Raw genomic sequence first — 23,866 nt, 5'->3', positions numbered from 1 at the left:
GAGCTCACTGGCATTTCTCTCCAGTCGGCCCGTGAGAGTGAACTCCACCTGCTGGATGTACTAACTTTATCCTCTTTCAGTGAAAACAGTGCATGGGTAAGTTTACATTTTTTCTTCTGGTTTAATAATTTAAAGTATGAGTTGATTAATTGCTCCATTATATATCCATGTATCAGGTTAGACCAATGCAAATGCCTTCATACAGCCGCAGCACAAAGCAGTGCTTCATATATCCTCCAACCATAACAATGAAGGACTGGACTGTAACAGATTTTGAAGTCATTAAATCAAATTTAGAGAGTTTGCAAGAATTTCGATGTTACATCAAATCACAATTTAGGGATTTATTGAGACAACAATGATTTCTAAGATTTAAAAAAAATGTAATATCATTAAGGTAAAGCAGATTTTGCCAGATTTGGGGCACTACGACACATTTTAAAGATATATTATTGACAAAAACACATTTTGTGGGCTCTGTATCAACTTTGGGGGATTTCATTCAACTTTGAATAACAAATGTTGGTGGTGCTCTCCCAAATTTTGGGATTTGGTATAAATGGAACACATTTTGGGGATTATATCAGCATATTTTTTGGACTGCGATGCCAAATTATAGGATTACAACAATACATTTGGGGGGCTCTATACCAAACTTGGGTATTGGGTGGTTTGCTGTCACAAATGTTTGTATTCAGAGTGTTATCAACTCCTGATTAGGTCCCCAGAAAGGCTGTTTCTATTTAAACTGTAACTTCCACTAACTCTTTCAACACTGAAATATTTCCAGTTGCGGCCATGGAGTGCCTCAAAGACTGCTGCAAGAACTTCATGAATAAGAAAGGGAAAGAGCAGGAGGCGCAAGGTAAAGTGACGTTCTGCACAGCTGCATGTCAGACAGCTTTGTTAGAGTGTGTTGTTTCTGATTGGTTGATTTCCTTTGCTTTCAAGTTATCACAGTGAAGATGCCTCCTACAAAGAAAGCATCATCAGGTCGGGCGCTAGATGATGAGAGAAGGGGTGTCACAGAGGATTACCTTCTGTCCAAGCTGCCCCCAGATGGTAGAGAGGTGCCGTTTGTCCTGCCGACCTTCAAGGCATCTTATATCCAACCCAGAGGATCCCGCTACCCCAATTTACAGTCTGGACCACAGAGTATGTACCCACTGAAAAGTTTGTTCAAAGAGCACACACAGTTAACTAGTGTGGAGTAACACATGCAAGCTTGCCTCAGTATAGGGTTTGGTGAAGCCAAAGGTTAAGGGGGCTGACACACATGACTCCACCAAAACAAGCTCAACACTCACTCAGGACTCACTGAGCAAACGGCCATTTAGGTTTCATTAAAATCAGCTCAGAGATTACCATGGTACGGCGTCACATTTGATTACACAAGAGACAAGTACCAGGATATCCTGTTTCTGAATGAATAGCTCTGGTCTCTCAGTTTACTGACTGAAAAGAATAATTTGGTCAAATGAAAGCATGTTGACCTGCAGCCCTGCTCTTTGTCTGCAGGTTCAGCACGGTCCACGTACGCAGAGAGGAAGGCAGAGCTGCTGGGCTCCAGTCACTTCACCTACAGCCCAGAGTCCATCTTGCACCAGGGCCGGATGACTGAGTTTATCTCCCCTGGATCGACCCGCCGCGACACACTGAAGAACAAAAACTCCAGTCCCATAAGTTCAGGTAGCAGTTGCAGCAGTATATATTTGCATTCATGCCTCTCTCATGAAGTAAATCCATATTATTTTGAAATAAGAGAAAAATGTGTGTATGTCTGACAATCAGAAATCAATCATTTGTGTCATTTATATCTGACAATGTTGTTTTTTCTTACTATTTAAACTTTATTGTCATTTCTAAAGAGTTAATCATGACATGAAGTTGTCAGAGTAAATCTGTGCTTGGATATCCATAATTACAGACATTATAGCCAGAAAATGGTGTGCACATTTCTTTATTATATGTGCTGTAAATATAGGGGTACATTAATAATCATAAATCCCAGAACTTAATCAAACCCACCTAATGTGGACGGATGTGTTGCCTCCAGGTTTGACTCTGTCGCCGGGCGGCGAGCAGCGACTCAGCAGCTCCATGTTTGATCTGTCCAGCTCTCAGAGTCACATGCAGGTGAGCGTGCTCTCTATCTAATCTATATTCACACAGCATTTCTCACCCTGTATCAACCAAGACTAAATATAGATTTTATAGTTTCCACTGTTCTCAGCAGCATAGTGGAAACATTGCAAACAAGCCTCACAGGCTGGTATTTTGATTTAAGGGGTCAAAGTGAGGGGGTCATTTCATCCTGGAGAGGTTATTAAGAAGCAGGTGAGCTGCTGATCGGGTGGAGCTATTCTGCACTACGAGGTTAACTGTGGTTAAAAGTTCTGATATTTAGAATAAGCTTGACATTCAGCAATTGTACCACTTCTGCTAAATAAGATATCATAAATGTATGGAGGCCCGAATGTGACATAAAGCAGTGTGTTGTTGCATGGGAAAAATAGGGAATGCATACATGATAAAACATAAAGTAACTCCAATTTTATAAATTATAAATGAATACTACTGAGAAGCAGGCAAAGACTATATCCTTGTTCTGAAAACTGGGGCAGCTTGCTCACGTAGCTTTGTTCAAAGTTAACCAAATCTATAAAACAGCACCTCTTGAGCCCGCTTCTGAACTAAGCATATCTTGTTTGACTGGAAACAAAGTGTGACAATGAAATGGGAATTTTACGGGGGAGTTACATATGGTACTATTTCCTGGCTGGGGCACGATAACTTCCTGGAGCCTCCACCAATATTCTAGAGCATGACAACTCGTAAAACCACAACGTTTACAAGTCAATTATACATTGTATTAAACAAATAAGAAATGGCGTGTCGATTAATGAGGCTCGGAGGTGCTAATAGACATATTTTGTTGCCTTGGGATAGAGCCAGGCTAGCTGTTTTCCTCTGTTTCAAGTCTTTATACTAAACAAAGCTAGCTGGCTGTAACCTGATACTGAATGGATAGATATGATTGGTATCCAAAATGTAAAACTAGATAGCTAGCTAGGTTAAATAAATCAAGTTCAGATTCAGTTAATTTTATCAGCTGATTAAACGTAAAAGAAAAGATCTCAAATGTTTTTGTTTTATTAAAATGCCTTTGAGTGTTTATGATAACAAAAATGCCAGAACTCCCTCAGAGATCCTCTATTTATTACATAAAGTAAATGATGGCGATAAGCTTTTGATCCAGACTGTATTATTTAAATTTGAATGTGATGATGAAGTCATTGGAGATTAATTTCAGCGTCAGCGCTTACTCCTCCTGTTTAGTGGTTGTCCATGAATGTATTTCTGTTTGCTACCAATGATTCAGCTGTTAGTTGTCTGGGATGAAGTGGCATTTAATCAGTAATATAATAAGGAAAACAATGCGTAAGTTGGGGTGTGTTTCTTTATTCTGTAAGGATGTGGTGTAGCTCTTTATTACTTAACATTTGAGGCTGTGTTACAAACAATGAAACGCCTCGCCCAAAACCTCAATACACAATACATTATCTCACTCAAGACTCGCACATGCAATGCAACACACTCACTGTTTTGCGTGCTCACTTTTCTCTTCTGTTGATGCCCTTATTATATACAGCAACATGCAGTGGGTGTACATGTACCATTCGATTAGCTCAAATGTTTAGCTTGGCAACATTATGAGCAAACAGTAATAAGTAATTAAAATCATGAAGGACAAAGCAACCCTGTAATAAACCACCAATAAAACAGTAAACCCGTTTGTTTTTTTTAAACATACTGTAGGTTCGTGTGCTTGTAAAATATCATATAAGTCTGCACCAACAGAAGCTCCTCTCTCCTACAGACAACTCTGCTCCTTAAACGCCTCGTCAGTAGTTTAATTCTGTGACTTTGCGACATCACACTATGTCGCCATGTCACAATAATAATAATTTACGTCTCGTGGCCAGTTTGGCATGAAAGAACTGATTTAGCACAGCTGCTCTGTTGTTGTTAGCGGTGCTGGGTCAGGCGTGTGTGAGCTGACCAATCAGAGCAGACCTGGGGCCTTAAAGAGACAGGAGCTAAAACAATGTTTCAGACAGAGGAAGTTTGAGAAAATGGATGTATCTTTTGAGCACTAAAGCATGTACACATATTCTAGTAGTAACCCAAAACAAAGTTATAAAACTGTAAATGAGCATAAGTGTCTCCTTTAAGTAATTTTCATTAGCCGTGCTCGTGGCAAGCTTAGGAATGTCAACATGTTATTGCTGTTGCAGCAATTGTTAGACTAAGATGGTGAAAATGGCAAACATACCAGCTAAACATCGTTAACATTGACCACAAAACACTCTTAGTCTTGTTATGATAAAGTTTATTAAAGAAATTAACAGTGAAGCCGTCATGCTGATTACCTCTGTGTGTTTGGATTCACCTGCAGCGCTTCAACTCCGTCTCCAGCGTCCTCAGCAGCACGTCCTCCATGATTGGCTCCATTGAAAGCAGCCTGGGTAACTTAAACACAGATTTGTCTCCATCTACAAACACTTTCCCTCTCAAGCTTTCTGTTTGGATGAACCTTTTCCTGCCACTGTCTTCTTTTCGGTGAATAAAAGAAAAACAACCCCCTCATAACACAAGTAGTCATTACGTAAGCCTGATTAAGATCTCTCTCTACATTGTGTGTAATCATGAAAGGGCAGTCACAGTAATCACCTCCAAATGTTTTCACTATAGTCCGCCGTTGAGCCTCGGAGATAAGGCTTCTTACATAAAGATTGTATTATTTCAAGAGAAGCAGCTTTGTTTTGATAAGACAAATGATTTGTATGAAGATAACTTTGTTTTTCTGTACTGCCATGACAAATTGCCACCCCTTTAACTTGTCATTTCTTGCACACTGTGCAAGAGTAAATCTGCTTTTTGTGGATTGATAAGGAGAATCACACGTGTAGCTATCCTGCTTGAGCAGTTCTGCAGACACTTGTCATATTACATCCAAAAACATTCAATAATTTGTTCCTGTTGTGCTGCTGTCGTCTGATTTCCCAAATGTTACAGACTCCATCACCCTATCTGGGGATGAGCGCGAGCTGGGGAAGGTGTGCGTCCGAGTGAGCTACCAAGAGGCTCTGGAGCAGGTGTGGATCACTCTGGTCCAGGTAAGGTTACATGCGGTGACTCGGGGGGAGCACGAGGACACAAAAAGCTCCATTGTGCTCTTCTGCAGCATCTCTCAATGGACCCTCTGTGTGTCCAGAACACAAGCCTCTGTTAGTTCCCCTCACTACTCCATTAACTTTGGCTCAGACACTCGGGAGGAAAAGGTTGTTTTTTAGGAGACAGAACCGTCTCCATTGATGCTTAAGCACAGTGATCTGTGTAATTGAGGAAGTGTGAATGCACTCAAAATCCAACACCCATAATGTGTTCATGAACTCTTTGTTTACAGTTTCAGGACTTTAATGAAGAGAGATGCACTAATTCCTCAAGAAAATGGGGGTTTTGGTTTCGGTTAGGTTTCATTTTCTTTCACCATCCACTGGAAACATTTGGATGAACAATTAGGGCATAGAGAGGCAAAGTCAAGGCCCTTCTCAGGGACCACCATGGGACCTTGAAAACTGCGACTTTCTCACCATCACTGTGCACATTTTTTCAGAAATAAGGTCCCATGGGCACACCGGAAGTGACGGGACTTCGCCTCTCTGTTGGGGTTCCAGTAATGCCTTTGTTGCATGACATTATGTCAGCAATTGATCATAAATTAAGCTTATCCTGCTTAAATAACGTTTTTATTAAAGCAAAAAAGAACAGAGTACTACACATATAAAAGCAGCTTGTTTTTTGTATAGTCTTTTTTTGTAATGATGTCCTTTTCACTAAGTAAAGCAATTTGTTCTCAACCTGTTTGCTTCACAGCGCTTTAGCCTATAAATAGATTTGACCTGCCTCGACTGAAACGTTCTTTCCTCTCTCTCGTTATCAGTGTTCAGACCTCAACCTTCTGGATGGAGTGGAACAACAAAGGATTGGATTTAAAGGCATCATCACCATCCCCAAACCGATACAGTTCAAGAGCTCGATCAAGGAGTACTGTCAGGTAGTGGTCAAAGCATACTGTCTCAAACACGACGAAATGCTGAAATTATACATCTTGAGGTTGAGATTTTCATGTTTGTAGTTATAAAGTTGTGGTTCAGGAGGTTTGCGGATAAAAATGTCAGTTACGTAACCAGAATCTGACTAGATTTGACTTCAGTTCAAGGTGAATAAATGGTCCTGTACACCCAAGTTGGCCACAAATTGTCATAAGTTAACAGTGTGAGGATGAGCTGGAAATGCTAACCCTTAGTGGATCAGATTCATAGCCGCTCACAGAGTGCCATGACGTTAACCTTTTCTCTGAGAGAGTAACTTTGCAGGGTTGTTATCCCACACCTGATTTTACTGTCTCTGTCTTTAGGATGTGCCCTTCATGGAGACCTTTGTGTTCGCACTGCACCTACAGCAGTTGCGCTGCAGTGCTCTGGTGTTGCGGTTGCAAACACACAACCCCAGGAAACGTACGGTGGCGGAGTGCGTCCTCTCCTTAAGAGAGCTCAGTTGTCAGGAGACGGAGCACTGGATCGACCTCAACCCTCCGTCCAAATCCTCTGTGAGTCAGACCTGTGGTGCCAAAGTCTGTTTGTGGTCTTAAGTCTGTTGTCTGGTTTTTGTTAATATTTCACTGTCACCGTTTTTTCTGATACTGACAGTTTGAGAGCAAAGATAACCAGGAATTAAAGAATTATAATCTCAAACTCAGGTTTATTTGACTACAACTTAAAGCTGATTATAGGATTAAATTGCCAATTTGTTTTACGTCTTTAATCCAGCGTAACATCCTGTTAATGTTTGCTCATTTCTTTGTGGGAAGTCAGGTACATTGTTTTGTTTTGACCTAACCAATAAGTGATGTGATGTAACCATCCCGCTGAACACAAAGTCCAACCGCACCAGTTTGCATGAGCATTGTCTCCTCTTTTGAAAATGATCTAGTCAGGCCAAAGTGCACAAAATGCCAATTTCTACATCGTGTTGCTTTAAACTGGTGCTCTGCGTTGTTGCCTGATGACAGGCTCAAGACGATGCCAAAAAACAATGTCTAGCCCTACGAATACCGGATTTTTGACCAACTGATAAACATTTCAACGAGTTTAACAAGATGAGACGAGAGTCTACTGCCACGCCCGTAGCTTTGTGAGGCTGCACTCGTCAGGCATGGCAGTAATGTTGGCTTGGCAAGCATGCTCACACTGACAATGCTAACATGTTCATGTTCCAAATTCATCATCTTAGTGTATCGTATTAGCATGCAAATATTTGCTAATTAGCCACAAGACACAAGTACATCTGAGGCTGAAGGTCAGGTCTTTTATTTAGCAGCTTTTGGTCAATAACATAATAAAAATATTGAACAAACTGAAATTTTAACCTGATGAAAGTAGTAGGTGAAAAGTCAGAGGATAAGTAGGTTGTTACAATTAAAACCCAGGGGGAAATGAGTGGTTGTACCAAATTTCATGGCCGTCCGTCTAATGGTTGTTGACATATTTCAGTCTGAATCAAAGTGGTGGATCAACCGATGTTAATAATGGCTGCTCAAAAAATGCCCAAATATATTCTGGGTTGTTGCAATTGGGTTGTTGTGGGTATTGTCATACCCGCTCTCCAGCTGTTGTGGCAAAGAGGAAACACTTTCGGTGTGGGAATTTTCCAGACTTTTACTACTTATTCTCCAACATTTCCTCCTCTGGCTGCTGTCTTTTATCACCCCTTTGTATGGGCACAGCAAATAAGAACAAAGCACGCTCTGTGCCTCATAAAACTGTCTCCGTAATGCATTGTAGCCCACTGGCATGTACCGTTCTCGTGGCCCTAACAGGATAACACTGACGTTGACTCAGACTTTATGTTGTTGCATAATCACAGACAAAAAGAGAAAGGGGATTCATTATCAAGGGACATTGGGAAACAGGCTGTTATTGGAAAGAGAAAATCAGCGTGTGGATTCTGGAAATGTAAGACATGGAAAGTAGGTCAAACCTCAAACCATTTCAACAGCAGAGTGGTTTTGTTGATGAATGGATACATGTCTGGCCAGTGGCAGTAAAATGTGAACTGTTTCTGCACTTAAGGGGATCAGACAGTGACTCATCAGTAGGTTCTCAGAGCGACAAATTGATACAGACTGTGAATATATCCATCTGGTGGACACAAAAGGAACAAATTGTCCAAATCACTGTACTCTCAGGAGAGGCACTTAACGGTGAAGACAGCTGAACTTGTGAAGTTCTCAAACAAGAAGAATATCTGCAGCATTTTATGAAGAAGCAGGGCAGCTGGCAGTCCAGCATGAATCACAGAACGGGAGTCGACAGCTGTGCTTAAAGTGGCAACAGTTGACTTTTCCCCCCTAGTGTTTCCAAGTGGTATTATGTGGATTTGTTTCCGAGTCGCAAAATAACAAAAACAAAGTTGAGTTTATTCAATCATTTTGTCGATAATAGACAGGGATTGTGTGGCTGCATGCCCGGGGGGCAGACAAATTGTAAGCTTCTGCCAGACTACTGGAAGCTACCAACCTGAAGTCAGACTACTTCAGGTTGGAGGAACACGAAATGAGAAAATCATGATGTCTGGACCGGTGAAGTGCTGTACTCAAAGGTCAAAATATTAAGCACCGCAAACTGCAAGTCTGATGTCAAAACTTGAAGGCTGGTGCACCTTTCTTATTAAAAGAAAACATCTTTTTAGCTAATAATTAAAGGTCAACCTGTTGTAGCTTTAAACTCACAAACTCTTCACATGTAGCTCCAGCTGATACCAAACAGCTGTCCTGACACTTTACACTACAAACAACCAGAAAACTAAAAACCAAAAAATGTAAAAACTTTCTGAAGCTGTGATTTGGATACATGCTTATAAATGCCTGATTATTAAGATATGATTTAATCTTCTCTTTCAGGTGTGCCACTCTGAGCTGCATCTCACCACCTGCTTTCAGCCAGTCAACGGACGCATCCAGCTCCAGGTCCTTGCCGCCCAAAACCTCCCAGCATCCTCCTCACCGCTCACCCAAGGTAGGTGTCACCGGTGTTAAATCTAATTTTAACTCTAGTAACTCCGGTCAGTAACCGTGCTGCTGTTTCCGCCTCTCCCTCCCCTCTGAAGCGTTTTTTGTCAAAGTGGAGATGCACCAGCTGGGGCGGGTGGCGATGAAGAAGAAGACTCGGGTGCTGAAGGCCTCAGCGGGTCAGTGCAAGTGGAAGGAGGGTTTTCACTTCCTCCTGACAGCGTTAGACCACGACTTCTCGCTGTCGGTCAAACTTTACAGCCGGAGCTCGGTCAGGAGGAAACAGTGTCTGGGACAGGTGAGTTGTTCTGACACGTCTTCTGATGAAAATATTTAAAGATAATTAGAGGTTGAATGCAACAAGCTGAAGTATAATTGCCTTTTCACTGGTTCTGGCAGGTTCATCTGGGGTTCGACAGCCCTCTTCCAGAAGCAGTGGAGCAGTGGAAGGACACGATGGCTCATCCAGAGAAAGTAGTGTCTGCGTGGCACAGGCTGAGCGCTGTATAAACCTCCCCTCCCAACTTCCTCTTTGCACACTATGGACGTGACGCTCTCATGCTGCAGGCCCAGTTGCTTTTCCAGTCGGCCAGCCACGGTCCTGTACGCTAGCTGAGTCGACTCCGATGCACCAGACTGTAAACCACTGAACGTGGTCTGAACGCCCCAGAAGACCAGATTCCCACAGAGACAGTTCAGGTGCTCAGTTGTAAATAGGGGTTTCGAACAAAGTGTAGGTGCTGGAAAAGGTTTTTGGTGGTTTTTGTGTAGACAAAATTAAGTTTTTTATTTAAAAAACAGCAGAGTATTGCCCGCTGTATATAATGCTGTATTTTGTAAGTCACGTTCCTGCTGCATATCGCTTCTTTTCAGTGAAAACCTTGTCATTCTGTTTCAGTTGGATAGAAAGTTTACAAGCAGAGAAAGTCACAAACTCACTATATTGAGCACATGTTATCATTCTGTAACTAAGGCCCATCTGGGAGGTTAAGGCAGGTGATAATCTATATTTTCTTTATTTTCCTAAAAGTTGTGTTCGAAGGGTTTTAACTTAACTATATAGGATAGATATCATGTTACTGTACATTACAGAAGGATCAAACCGTGGCTGTACACTTTTGATAGTGAAGCACTTTAACTTTGTATGTATTTAACATTTAAATGTTGAAAGTCTAGTGAATAAAAGTAGCCGTCGTTTGGAAATGTCATGCTCGTTTGTGTGTTTATTGAAAGAAGGAGGTGAAGAGAGCACTAATGGAAAGTAAAATGTCCCAGTGTAGGTGACATCTGTGTTTCATCTGAAATAATACCTCTTCAAGTTTACACAATAATTCCTGGATTTTAGGTGAAATGTGAGTGACGGCTCATGCTGTTTCAGTGCCTTTGTGCCACAAGGAGGAAAACAAGAAAGGTCTCCAGAAAGTACATTACACATCACAGTCTGCAGCGCCTGTAAAATGGGTCAACAACCATAAACCCCTGTGTCACCATGTTACTTTTTATTGAAGAGGCCACTGATTGGGAAATCTCAAGGTAAACAGCAGGATAATCTGCCACCGTGTTTCTCCTCCTGACTCCTGGAACATCCTGTTTTTTCAATTTCGCCCTTCATTATAAAGGCAATTTAACTCGTACTGTATACGGGCAATTTCAGTCTCATCCTCGACTCTTGAGGAACGACTATAGAAAAGGCCATTTGTTGTTTGTGGAAGAATCAAAACAATTTCCTTTCAGTTGCAGGATATTGAAAAGTGGAGGAGTGTGTCCACTAAAAACTATTTCCCACAAAGAAGTTGTGTAACCATCTTTACTATTCAAATAATCATTTCCAGCAGAAAGTAGCATTTTTGACAGGCAAATTTGGGACTGACTAAATAAAGACTCATTATCCTCGAGAAAAATCCTGTCTCCATTTTCTCATAAAGAGAGATTGACCAGCGTCATGCTCTGTGTAACCAGCTGTGGACGTGGACACACAAGCACACACCCACTGAACAATAAGTCTGTGGACCAAGAAAACAGACTCCGGCGAGTGTTTGCGTTTTAAGTGTGCGTGTCCAGGACAACCGGCCGCTCCACGTGAGCTGACTTGCGTCAGAGCCCTTCATATCCTGACGTGCCAAAACACCATCATCTTTTTTTTGTGTAATTAATGTTTGATTTATGGTTAATGTTATACAGAGGGCATTCCAGACACACCTTAACCCGTGGCTTGACTTGACTTAACACTCAGAGGAGCATGTGTGACTCTCACTCATGAGCAGGATTTTGGGGTTATTGTTCCTCTATGTGTTTAACAGACTTTGGCTGGTTGTCTCGCTGAATCTGCTGCACATACCAGTCGTCTCATGACTGCATGCTTGCATGTGCAGGTTCCTTCACCTGGGAGACACAATGTTAAGAGGAGTCCTGCAGCAGAGAGGAGAGGCTCTTCTTCTGGTTTTCATCCAGAATAAAGGATGATGTGATATTAAATGTCATACGACCCCTGAGCTTATTAAAACTCACTGCCAACCTGTTGGAAAAACGCAAAAGTCCCTGAAGGACTACTTTCCTTCTTCAAGAAAGTAATTCTGCAGGATATTTGATGAGGATTTTCAAGCTGGATTTTTAAAGAATCGTGATCATTTCCTGCAGAATTTTCTCTTTTTGAGATAAAGATTGTTTGACATTATGTATTCAGACAGTAAAACTGTGCAAGGGATTATATTGAGCCATAGCTGTCGCCCATAACTATGTCAAAATCAGTGGAAATTGTTTCTGTAAATGTCACAAAAGGTCATTAATTAAGAAATAATAAAGTTCTGCTCTAAAGGCTCATTCATTCAGCAAGATAGAAACAGTGGAGATAGAAACATTCCTTGAAAAATTGCAATTGTCAGTTGTCTTTTTAAAACCATAACCAAAGTCATAAAATTAAAAATCCTACACTCAAGTCTAAAACATAAAACACTGCAGATTTGAACTGCATAGTCAGTCTGACTTACTTCACTGTCACTCTCATGGCAGTGGTATCAGCTGTTTTCTGCTGTCTATGGTGAACATAGCTGAGCATTGAGCAGCAAAAGAGCCGGATATTTCCCTCAGGAGTTGGTAGTGACCAAAAAAGAGCCAAAAGAGAGGACATGCGATGTGCAATTGTTTCCTGACAGGTGGCCTGTACTAACTTAAAGATATAATATTTAATATTTCTGCATTAAAATGTCTAAAAACAACTAGACATTTGTTATATATATTGTTGAGTTGTGTACTTACATAACCCCATATGTTTCCAAAAAGTTCAAATCCAGAGAAATCTGTAATTTTGCTCACAGCAATGGTGCGTTTCATTCGTTCACCTGTCACTATAACTTGCAGTACTGAGTCAGAGTTAGGAAGGAGGTCGTCGAATGAGACTAAATGTAATGTGATTAAAACTTTACAACATTAACTCCTCCATAAACCTTTCTGCCTGAGGCATGTAGATTGATTTTCATTGGCAATGATTGTTGCTTACAGGAAGACAACAACTCCCATGATCCCACGCTACTTACATCCTGTTTTGTTTTGACTAAGAAATTACATACTGTGCGCTTTAAAGTTTATACTGACAAGACCGTGTGTCAGTTTTGTGTTTCCGCTGCCCCCAAGTGGCATAAAATCAGTTTGAAACAATCAGAGATTTCTGTTTATTCGTGTTCTTTCTTTTGTGAAGAGCAGGAACCAGGAAAAAGGAGAATAATGTCCAACAGGACCACATGTAGAGTCTCAGTATCCTCCTTCAGGCTCAATACCCACATTACTCTCATTAACCATGTGCACTTCGTTCTGCTATTGGGTGCAGCTGCAACAAAGCAGAGCTGTGTTCAACCACCAGCTGCTGTTTTCTCATCAAAACTGGATAAAGAAAAAAACTCCCATCTGTCAAGACAATGTTCCCTACAGCTTCATCTCCAGGATTTGAATTCCTCACATACTGCTGAGCCTCTGAAGGAGTCTTTGCGCCCTCGTGTGATAACTGGCAGAAATTGCAGGGTTTGGATTGGCATGAGAGTTTCAGGGAAGGTGTGTGTGGGTGTGAACAGGGGTGACTCACTTATTCTCCCCCCCTCTACATTCAAAAACCTGAGCAGGCAGGAACAGGCAGCTCAGTTGTGAATATCACGCCGGACAGCATGGAGACAGACAAGAAAAAGATGGTCCTAAGAGAAGGATTCCTGGTGAAAAGGGTGAGACAAATATAGGTTCGGTTGAGTCAGTCTGACATGTAGTTTTGGCTACTTCTGAAGCTGATCTATGTTGCTTTTTCCAAGAATAAAACACATTTCTGATCATTTCTAATAATCTGAATACAGGGTCATCTTGTACACAACTGGAAGGCGCGCTGGTTTGTGTTGATGTCAGACAAGCTGCTGTATTACAAGTACGAAGGAGGCAAACGGGACTCGTGTCAGCGAGGGAAAATCCTCCTGAAGGACTGTGAAATAACTTGTCCTTTCCTGGAGTACGAAAATCGACCGGTGAGTTATTCCAGACCAGTGTTAACTTGTTGCGTAGTGTTATAGATGAACTGACGATTGATGGCCTTTAAAGGGGCAACTGTTTTCTATAAAATTACAAAATTAATTCATATGTCTTCATTATTTGGGTTGATTCTATCATAAAACAATATATGTACATAGGGTATTTGCAGAAATAGACACGACAGCGACACAGAGACCACTGCACTTCACGCCATGTCTCAGCTGCTGTCTATAAGATGGATGCAGCATTTTCCTTTGTTTATGTTTTGTTGGTAGAAACCAGAGTGAAGGTGTGGCTCCACCAGCTGAGACCTTCCTCTCACTCCTCACTTGATAATAAAATCTATTGCCTCAGGTTTCTGTTTTTGTCAGGACCTGATCTCCATCATCAACTAACTTTAAAGAACAAAATGTTACCTGTTCTAACGGACCACTCTGTCATTAACAAACCTGAGCATCAATCTTATTTTTATGTGTTTGTCCTAGTTGGTGTTCAAGCTCCATACAAAGAACGGGACGGATCATTTCTTGGAGGCTTGTTCCCGGGAAGAGAGAGATGACTGGGCTGCTGACATCACCGCTGCAGTCGACAAGCTGCGGACGACTGAAGACGGGAAGGTGACAAACCAGGAAGACCCTGATACATCCCAGTTACACAACATCAATCTGAGGTAAGTGAACAACTGTTCGCCCACAGACTTTGCAGCATGTTAAACATTGTCGTCCTGCAGACAGCTTGCTCTTGTTTGTTTATGACCCTACCGTCTCTTTATAACTGCTCCACTCTCCACTTCTTTGTCTCTTTTAAAGCAAAGTGTTGGACGCCATGTATGACGTCCACAATGGGATCAACATGAGCACTCATGTGGAGCATGGCAGCACTTATAGCAACTGTTTCTCAGGTGAGCCTCTACAACATGGTTGTTCTTCTCCATCATCATTTTAGATGCACCCACCCAAGCTTGGATGGAGGTTGGGTCTGGACACAGAACAGACCCCATTAAACTGTGGTGCACATCTGGATAAAGGGATCAATCCAGGGTTTTTTTCTCACTTTCTTTCCCTGTCCCTGCAGGTTCAGCAGTGGTGGACTGGCTGGTGTTCATGCAGCTGACTCTGACCCGTGTGGAGGCCGTGACGCTGGCCTCGGCCCTGCTGGAGGAGGGTTGCCTGCGGACTGTCGGCCTGAAGAGCGTGGAGGCTCTCCGCACCGCCGGCCTCGCTGAGCAGTTCATGGACGACTCCACTGCACTGTACAGCTTTGTGAGTACCAGGAAGTCTTGGTGTACTGACCCCTCCAGAACCTTACTGACAACTTAAGAACATACATTATACACAGACATTTAGTGTTAACACATTTATTGAGATGGCAGATAATTAATCCACAGCATGTGTATGTTTCCTGACTGTTTACAGGCTGACAGCTTAAAGAAGAGAGGCAGTGTGAAGGCAGAGACGTCGCTGTCTGCAGTGGAGATGAGTGGGAAGGTGGAAAAGAGAGGATATCTGCTTAAACAGGTAAACACACTGTATTCACCCTGTTTTAAGATGCTGAAAATAACAGTCAGTCAATAAATTAGATTTGGCACCAATTTCAAATATGTTAATTCACCTCAAACTAACCTGACACCCCTCCTTTAATCACAGGGACATAGAAGGAAGAACTGGAAAGTGAGACTGTTTGTGCTGCGTTCAGAACCAGCTTTCCTTCACTATTTTGATCCCACCAAGGTGAGTCCACAGCCCATACCAGGGCCTACAAAGGGATAAAAATCTAACTGGCAAAACCTATAAGAAAGTGTATTTACTTACAGACACAGCAAATATGAAAACAGCATAAAGAACCTAAATAACTTGACCCTGAACTGAGCACTGCGTCCCAAACAAGGCAGTTGTTTTGCTTGCCTCTACTGTATGCCTCAGGCCGGCTATGACACTATTACATTACTCATAATTCTCAATAATTCACATCCACAAATCTGAGTCAGTCTAATCCGCTCCCTCTCCGATTTCCCTATTTCACAGGATGACATCAGCCCGAGTGGCGGCTTCTCACTGCGAGGCTGTCTGGTGTCTTCTCTGGACGACAACGGAGTTCCCTCAGGTGAGTCACCGTCTCCAACTCCACTGAAACATTTTCACCTCCAAACAAGCTTTATTTAATTATACAAGACAGGACCGGTAATGAGAGGAAATGGTTCTGGTTTCCTTTTTATGACTGAGGTTAAATGTCTGGGAGATAATGTTGTGGATAAGGGGTTTTACTGATACTGTAAACTTAATCTTATTATCCTCTTTTCTTGTTATCTTTACCGAGAGCATTGTCTATGCACCCACATTCTGATGTACCTTATTGTATTATTATCATTGTCAGTGACTGAATGTAAAAAAGTACATTTAAACAAGAACTGTACTTAAGTGCAATTCTGAGGTACTTCTACTGTGCTTTACTTCAGTATTTCCATCTGCTGCTACTTTATACTTTATACACTCCACTACTAAAAAAACATTGATTCCAATAATCAGAAAAATGCTTAATATCAGGTCTGATAATCAGCCATGCAATAGTATGTTCTGTAAGATTTTTTTAAATATGTGTATAATTTACTTTTACTCTTACTTTTGATGCTTAAATATATATTTAATATCATATACTTTACGCAATATCTTTAACTCAAGTAAGACTTTTAGGTACTTTTTTTCAATGCTGAGGCTACTAGTTGCCAAATGGTGTCCAGGTGTTACAACCATACATTGTTATTTGCAGTATACGAAGTAATGAATGAGTTTTAAATTTATTATAACAGTACTTTGTGCACATTCATGTCCTCACACAGAGGCAAAGTCTTCCTTTTAATCCTTTAAAAACTGATTAGATAACGTGTCATAGAGGCTGTTTTATATGAATATGAATACAGGTGTGCCTTGACATTTTGGCTTGCCCTTTTAAAGTCAGCAAACTACTGCATGAGAGCACTGAACGTACAGCTGAAACTGCTCATAACAAATTCAACACTTACCCTACAGTTTTTGAAAATTATTTAATTTTAAAGTCAAAGTAATATTCCTAACTCATTTTGAACCCGACAGGAGAGAGAGCAGGTCAGCTCTCAAGTCAAAGACCTAATAAAATGTGAGATATGTTTAGAGTATTTAAAGAAAACAACAGTTGCTGCACTATTTCTGCGTCTTGCTGCTATGTCTGTCCAAAGTGTTGATCCTAATGCAGTTATACTTTATACTGACCCTATTTTCTCCTCCCACACAGGTGTGAAAGGCAACATTCAAGGCAACTTGTTTAAAATCATCACCCAGTCCGACACACATTACTTCATCCAGGCTCCGACCCACCAGGACAAGATGGACTGGATAGAAGCGATCAGGGAGCAGACGTAAGAGCAGCTGTGACGAAGACTGGATTTACACATTCCATGAATGTATACTGGTTTACTGTAGCAACACACTGGGACCATGCAATCAGATTAAAGTGTTAATGGTAACATAACATTTTTGTTCATTTCTCTAGAAAATGCCACTGTTTCTGCTTAATTATTCTGCATTTCAAAGGGTTTTAAAAGCCCAACAGTTGTAAAAAAATATCTTGTAATCATTCAGTTTAAGTTAAATGTTTTTCATAAATAAATATAATCATTATGACTGTATTCTCCACATTTATGTTTTATCAACTCTAGGCACCAGACATTTACTCAATACAACACTTTACTTGTAAAATATTGCAATGAATTGTTACGAATGAATCCATTTGGTATTAAAAAGGTCTGAAAGTCTTAAATTTAACTTGGTGAACCCTGCAAAAGCCCTGAGGGAAGTGTTTTTATAAAAGGTACTTTTACGTAATCAAAAGGACCCGACACCATGAAGAAGTACAAGTAGAGGCTAGAACATCCTGCGGAGGTATTCGTCACAATCATCAAGTTTTATTAGTGCCGGATGCTCTCAGCAATCAGACAGACACTCCCACTCAGCAAGCTGAGTCGAGCCTTTATCTGGATGACTCAAGCTGAGCTGGAGTTGGTTTAGAGGCTTGTTCCAGTGAAATAATAAAGAGTGACACAATACCTCAGTGATATATGATAACGTAGACCGGGTTACTCAACCACAAAGCATAAAACAACAACAAAACATAACAACAAAAGTGATTTATTGCAGTGAAGTAAAGTCAATATGAAACATTCACATAAAAAGTGCTAGTGATAAAAGACAAGTACACAAACCAGTGGGCGTTAATAGCTTTTCAAAGGTAGAATAACTCAAAGTGTGACATAATCTAATCCTTCCACTCAGAGGAAGGAAAACATACTGTGTGTATTACTGGCATGCACTAATGTAGGATGAATTTGTTTTACATGTTTACACCTGTTACAGTACTTAGTCGGGCACAGAATGACAATCAATCGAGTTCAGAGACATTCATCTTCATGCAGGCGCTCGTAAACGTAAGTGCTTTCAAAGGTTAACCCCAGAGAAATCAAAGACAAACGTCTGAGATTTAAAGGTCCACTGTGCAGGATTCAGGGGGATTTCAGGGCAGAAATATCATATTCATAATTATGCTTATATTGGTGTATAATCACCTGAAACTAATGCTGCGTTTCAGTCAGTCAGACCCTCATGTTGCCTGTGTCTCGTCCAAAAAGCTGCACTTGAACACACCGCAAAGACTATGTCCAGCTTGCTCGTACATTCTGCGCCTGTGTTAGAGGAAATACCTCTCCATAGGAGGCTGTAGTCTGTATTCGTCATTTAAAAAGGGAAACCAGAAAACTCTGGACTGAAATACAATACGTTGTTTTGATAAAGCAGCATTTTTTTTTACACCACTCTCACAAATACAGCCACGAAAACGTGTCTGATAAAAAGTTGCAAATAGCACTGGTGAAGAAGCGCAGGCAAAAAATAAGGAGAAACCAAACAAAAGGGGACAAATCACGCTAAGTTTCTCTTCATGTGCACTTGTTCGCTTAACTAAACAGCCAATCAGGGTGATTTCTCTCAATGAACCAGCCGTAAAGCTGCCGACAAGGGCTGACTAGTGCCAACGGTGCAACAACGAGGGCCACAGACAATTGCCAACAGCTGACTGTCGACCTGGTGTGTCAGGGCCCTAAACGTTCCAGGTTCATGACACCAAAAGTAAACGACAACATGGCTGACCGTGACAAACTGATATTTCTTTCTCATTTTTACACACAATTGAACCAAACAGAGGCAGAAATACAGTGCGTGAGGTAACAAGCGCCATCATACATCTTATTTTTCAACCTTTTTATACTTGGAAACATATCTTGATATTCCTTTTACTAGCCTAATACAAATACTGTAGTCTACAAATACATCTTCCCACCTTCCCGTGGGTGCTGCCTTTGCCTTCTAGTAAGTCTGAAATTTTCGAGCTCGTCTGGCTTGTCTGGAACGCAGCGCAAGAATCATTGTATTTTTGTTACTTCAGAATGAGCCCTTTATATCAACAGAGGGAGCGGGTCCACTTCTAGGAGTCCGCCGTATCTCTGCAGCAGCCAGAGAGGGGCCTTTGTGTTTTTTAGCAGCCACAAGGGGAGGTAGGGTGAAACGAGGGGTATTCAGTTGGTTGCGATTTACAACCTTGCCACTAGATGCCAATAAATCCTACACACCGGACCTTAAAATGCACAAAGACAGATGAATCACTCCTGTTTTTCCGGTGACACATCGTGTTTGTACAAACGTTCATTGAGGGAAAAATATTATAGCTTTGACCACATTTTGCTTAAAACTTAATTCACTTCAGTTCAAATCACATTCTTCAGTTTATTTAAGACATTGATGACTGTCACAATCAGTCACTATCTTCAAGTCTCTAAACAGGTAATCTAGTGAAGGCACTTTGTCTTAACACGTGATTACGAGGCAGGCGTAACTTCATTTGGAACCGGAGACACAACGTCCCCACCATGGGTTAATTTATTCACTCGAAAAGTAGCTAAAAGTATGTATTTTATACTGTCCCAGAACATCCTTATGTATGTTTTTTTTTTTGTTTTAATCGCTGGTGTTAGGCCACCTTGGTGAGCTGTACATCTCCGAAGACTCGTAAGGCAGTGAGGGAGGCGAGCGGGGAGACCCGGTGGGTGAATCCACACAGAGGCTGTCCGTCCACCAAGATACGAAACTGCTGGTGCTCACAAACTATCTCCATCTACGAGTCAGAGAGGAGGAGGAGGAGAAGAAGATGAGACTCCAATCTACTATCTAAAATCATGCAGATATCAAGAGGGAAAAAATAAAGGCAGGAAAGATTTTTACACGTACCTTGAAGGATTCTCCAGCTGCAAAAGGAAAGAAAGAGAGGGTAGTTTCAGCTTTACCCCACTTCCCAGCCAGCCGGGCGTTGCGATGGACGGCCTTATCCGTGAAGTTGACCTTTAACTGAAGTCCCACGTCGCCCTCTGTGTCCTCCTCCAGAGGAGCGCTGGACAGAATCAGCTCAATGCTGAACAAACACACACAAGAGATCAGGGACACACAGGAGTGGTGCCTGAATTTTAAAAGACTGACAAGTACATTTACTCAATTACTCAATTTTGAGGTGATTTTTCCTTCTTCTCCACTACATTTAACAGGAAAATATTCTAGTGGTTGGAAAAACAACCATTGTGAAGGTGTCACTTTGGGCTCTGGGTGTTTGTGGAGGCATTTATTCCTATTTTTTATTTTTACAAACCAAACAATCCATCGATCTATGGAGGAAATAATTAGCAGATTAATCACTAATGAAAATAATCATTATTTGAATAGTTTAAAATGAGCGCCACATCAACCAACTACAACAGTGAAATCCTGCTTTTACCTTACTGCTGACACTGCTGAGCTTTTCTGTCTATCTCAGTTATAAACCTGTAGATCCCTCAGATAACAGTGACATCTGCTGGTCTTTATGACAACTGTGATGTAGTAATTAAGTATTCAGTGAAGAAGTCTGACTGACAAATGATCTTGATAACTGATAGTGAGTTTAATCACATTACTTTGATGATCATGAGAGCAAAAAGTAGAGGGTGGATGATGCCCAGTCAGATATTAGGAAATATTAAAACTACTGATATTGATTTATCACCTGATATAAGCACCATTTTTGCAGTGATTCTTTAAATGTTGTTAACAAACAAACAAAGACAAAGATATGTAACAGAGGCAGGATATTTGTTATGTTTGCTGGTTCTTAGTTAATAAAAGATTTGTTGCACAATGATTCATTATTATTATCAATTATCAAAAGTCTAAACATGATCTATTGACTCTATAGTTTTTTATTCAACTATATTTATTTATTTGTTTCTTTGTTTATTTATATTTATGGGATATATGAATGCACTGTAATTTATCCTATGATTTTACCAACTTTATTGTAAATGACATCAGTGCACTGAAACATTAAATTTACAAACTTAAAATATATGATAATTATAAAATTGTCCCAAGCATCGTTTTCTGCATTATAATCTAAATAAAAAGGAGTTTTTGTATCATTGTTATTTCAACAAACTTGTCAGTGGTGTAAAATAACTCAGTATATTCACTCAAATACTGTTCTTAAGGTACTTTACTTGAGTATTTACATTTTAAGTTACTTTATGCTTCTACACCACTACATCTCAGAGGAAAACACTGAACTTTTACCTCCACAGATTTATCGAACAGCTATAGAAAGTGTGCAGATTAATAATTCTACAGACAAAACATATGATACAGTAAGTTTATAGAACATTAAACTATCCAACATCATGTGAAGTAGGCTAGTTTAAATTACCAACGCTGCTTACAGTATTTTTTATAATGTAGTATTACTACTTTGAAGTTGTAAATGATCTGAATACTTGTGTTAACACTGATCATCATGTAAACAGCTTTATATTCAGCCCTGATTACAAGCAAAACATATAAACAAGTGTTTCATTTTGCGGAGAATCTTATTGTACATTTTTAGTAATTTGCTTTTTTTGGTGTTAAAAGCTCATATTTTGAATTAAAAGCTCAGTCATGCTACATTCAGTGTCTGGGAAAAGGGTCCTTTGAGAGAATTTGTCCTTAAAAACCTTCCTGATGTTTCTGCAGCTAAAAATAAGTTTCCTGACATACAAAAAAAAGAGTTTATTTTTGCACAGCATGTCTTTTTTATTTTTTTCCTGCAGCCTAACTGTCGTCTCTTACGGGACACAATGACGACTGAATGAATAAATAGCCATCTGATGTTATCAACCAGAGTAATTCCAGTGTGACTCTTTAGATTTTCATGGGATTTGAAGCTCTCCCACGCACATCCAGCACACTAGCCTATAATTAGGAGACGCACTGGCATTACAAATATATTTTTCCCGAAAAAGAGACTAGATGGGTGGTTGGCAAAGACAACAGCTGCTTGGTAATTCTGTTTTATGACAAGCCTACAGAGCTTTTTTTTTTTTTTATCTCTAACTTATATTGGCTGCCACGTCATATGTGCAACAGTGCATATATCAATAATGTATAAATCGCTTTTTTTCTGTGTGCTTACCTTTTGGGTTTATTGTTAATAATTCCCATAACAACCAGTTTCATTGAAGGCCGCATCCCACCCTTTATCTCTCCGATATACTCCCCCTGTGAAACAATAGAGATGTTTTAAGATCAGGATGAGGCCTATACGTCCAAACACAACAGCACACTTATTACTTTATTATCACAGGCTGGTCCCTTCTCACGCAAGCCCTGCTGATGTCTTAATGTGCGGTGAGCTGCCACCTACAGCACCGATGGGAACAATAGCTTTATTGATCCACGTTTTTTTTTAACAATCAGTGACTCAGCTGGACAAACTACTCGTCTGCATTTTCTGTCAGCGAGCCACGCCGGAAGGTGAAATCTACACATGAAAATAATATTTTTTTTGCAGAAATGTTGCAATGCATGCATAAAGGCAGCTACATACATGGTCTTTCTTGTCCTTTTCTTCCATTCCACTCTGGGCGTGATGCGGTGTGGAGGTCTAAAGCGGTGAGATGCCAACTGAGAGCTGATTGACTCTGCCTCCAGCTGGCAGACCCCGCCTGTACCAGGTTGTCATAGAGACAGGCTCCCAGTTTGGCAGTGATGATGGGAGAGAGAGGAGGGGGATTATATTATAACATGAATAAATTAGGGGCTGTCATAGTTAACGCGATATTAATTCCCTCTTAACGTCGTTAATTTTCTTTTTTTTTGACGCGCGATTAACGCGCACGCACGTTCTGACCCTCCGCCCGCTCCGTAGTTTGAGAAACCAGGAAGCGACGCAGCAGCACGTTGCGGACGGCAGCAGAAACAAACCTCCCTGAGCAGGATCGGATAAAGAAAAGGGTCTTTTTGGATGGCAGGTTCGGCTTCAAAGCCCTGCCAGATGGTTCTCGCCACAGGAACACAGTTATTTGCATTTACTGTCGATGTGGACCGAGTTACCGCCGGAGTACGTCCGGTCTCAAATACCGAGCACACAGCTGATGCAGGAGCCTGTCGGGCTTGAGTTTGTCATGCATATTTTTTGAGCATGCTGTACCTTTGAGGTTATTCTGGACAGTATTTGTCGTTGTTTTGGATTGTTGCAACAATAATAAACATACATTTGCATAAAGCAAGCATATTTGTCCACTCCCATGTAGATAAGAGTATAAAAAACTTGAAAAATATCGCTTAAAGGTACATTTAGAAAAGACAAAAAAATGTGCAATTCAATATATTGATCGATTTACAGCCCTAGAATAAGTACATGTCAATTCAATCCAGATAATCTGGATGAAAAGCTTCAGATAAGGTGACGTCATTAGGGTGGTGAGGAGTCTGAGTGAGCGTGAATTATGATTTTAAAAGTAACTGAGTAGATTACATAAAAAAAAATATACACATAAAGGTAAAAGTAGCCCCCAAAAAATAAAATAAATCATCTACATGATCTCTATATATCATTACTTATAGACTCATGTTTAAATAAAGCCACATAATAAGTTATTTTTTTTTTACATATTTGCTCTTTAAACTCAGTACTGCTGGTGTAAAAGTACAGTAATACTGTCAGCTGAATGTAGACTATTTAAAGTATTACAAGTAAGAGAAATGATTAGGTAGTGTTATATAATTATATATTGTAAATATTTAATAAAACAATACATTTAATAATAGAATTTAACGGCTGTAGTTGTATTTTAGTGGATAGTTTAGT

General features: G+C 40.5%; 3 protein-coding genes across 3 annotated transcripts; 2 read left to right on the top strand and 1 right to left on the bottom strand.

Moving 5' to 3' along the window:
* The first annotated feature begins 50 nt into the window (after positions 1-50).
* LOC141010776 (tandem C2 domains nuclear protein) lies at positions 51-10,344 on the top strand. The gene is made up of 12 exons (XM_073483867.1): positions 51-96; positions 791-865; positions 952-1,155; positions 1,519-1,689; positions 2,057-2,136; positions 4,460-4,529; positions 5,080-5,180; positions 6,008-6,121; positions 6,485-6,676; positions 9,029-9,143; positions 9,235-9,434; positions 9,536-10,344. Exons 1-12 carry the CDS (start codon positions 93-95, stop codon positions 9,644-9,646), a joined length of 1,437 nt encoding a protein of 478 aa, XP_073339968.1. The 5' UTR covers positions 51-92; the 3' UTR covers positions 9,647-10,344.
* Positions 10,345-13,290: 2,946 nt separating this feature from the next.
* On the top strand, positions 13,291-17,034 carry plek2 (pleckstrin 2). Its single transcript, XM_073483868.1, has 9 exons — positions 13,291-13,344; positions 13,471-13,635; positions 14,125-14,309; positions 14,449-14,540; positions 14,714-14,901; positions 15,055-15,156; positions 15,286-15,369; positions 15,664-15,742; positions 16,907-17,034. The coding sequence occupies exons 1-9, from the start codon at positions 13,291-13,293 to the stop codon at positions 17,032-17,034; spliced, it is 1,077 nt and encodes a 358-aa protein (XP_073339969.1).
* A 1,770-nt stretch (positions 17,035-18,804) lies between these two features.
* LOC141010972 (galectin-related protein B) lies at positions 18,805-22,678 on the bottom strand. Its single transcript, XM_073484152.1, has 4 exons — positions 22,604-22,678; positions 22,190-22,275; positions 19,948-20,128; positions 18,805-19,834 (listed from the first exon to the last, which is right to left on the bottom strand). The coding sequence occupies exons 1-4, from the start codon at positions 22,628-22,630 to the stop codon at positions 19,691-19,693; spliced, it is 438 nt and encodes a 145-aa protein (XP_073340253.1). The 5' UTR covers positions 22,631-22,678; the 3' UTR covers positions 18,805-19,690.
* Between the last annotated feature and the right edge of the window lie 1,188 nt (positions 22,679-23,866).

Source organism: Pagrus major, chromosome 16, assembly GCF_040436345.1.
Source record: "Pagrus major chromosome 16, Pma_NU_1.0".
In the NCBI taxonomy this organism is placed as follows: Eukaryota; Metazoa; Chordata; class Actinopteri; order Spariformes; family Sparidae; genus Pagrus; species Pagrus major.
Note: the sequence above shows the minus strand (reverse complement) of the source record. Positions and strands in the feature narration are given on the sequence as shown.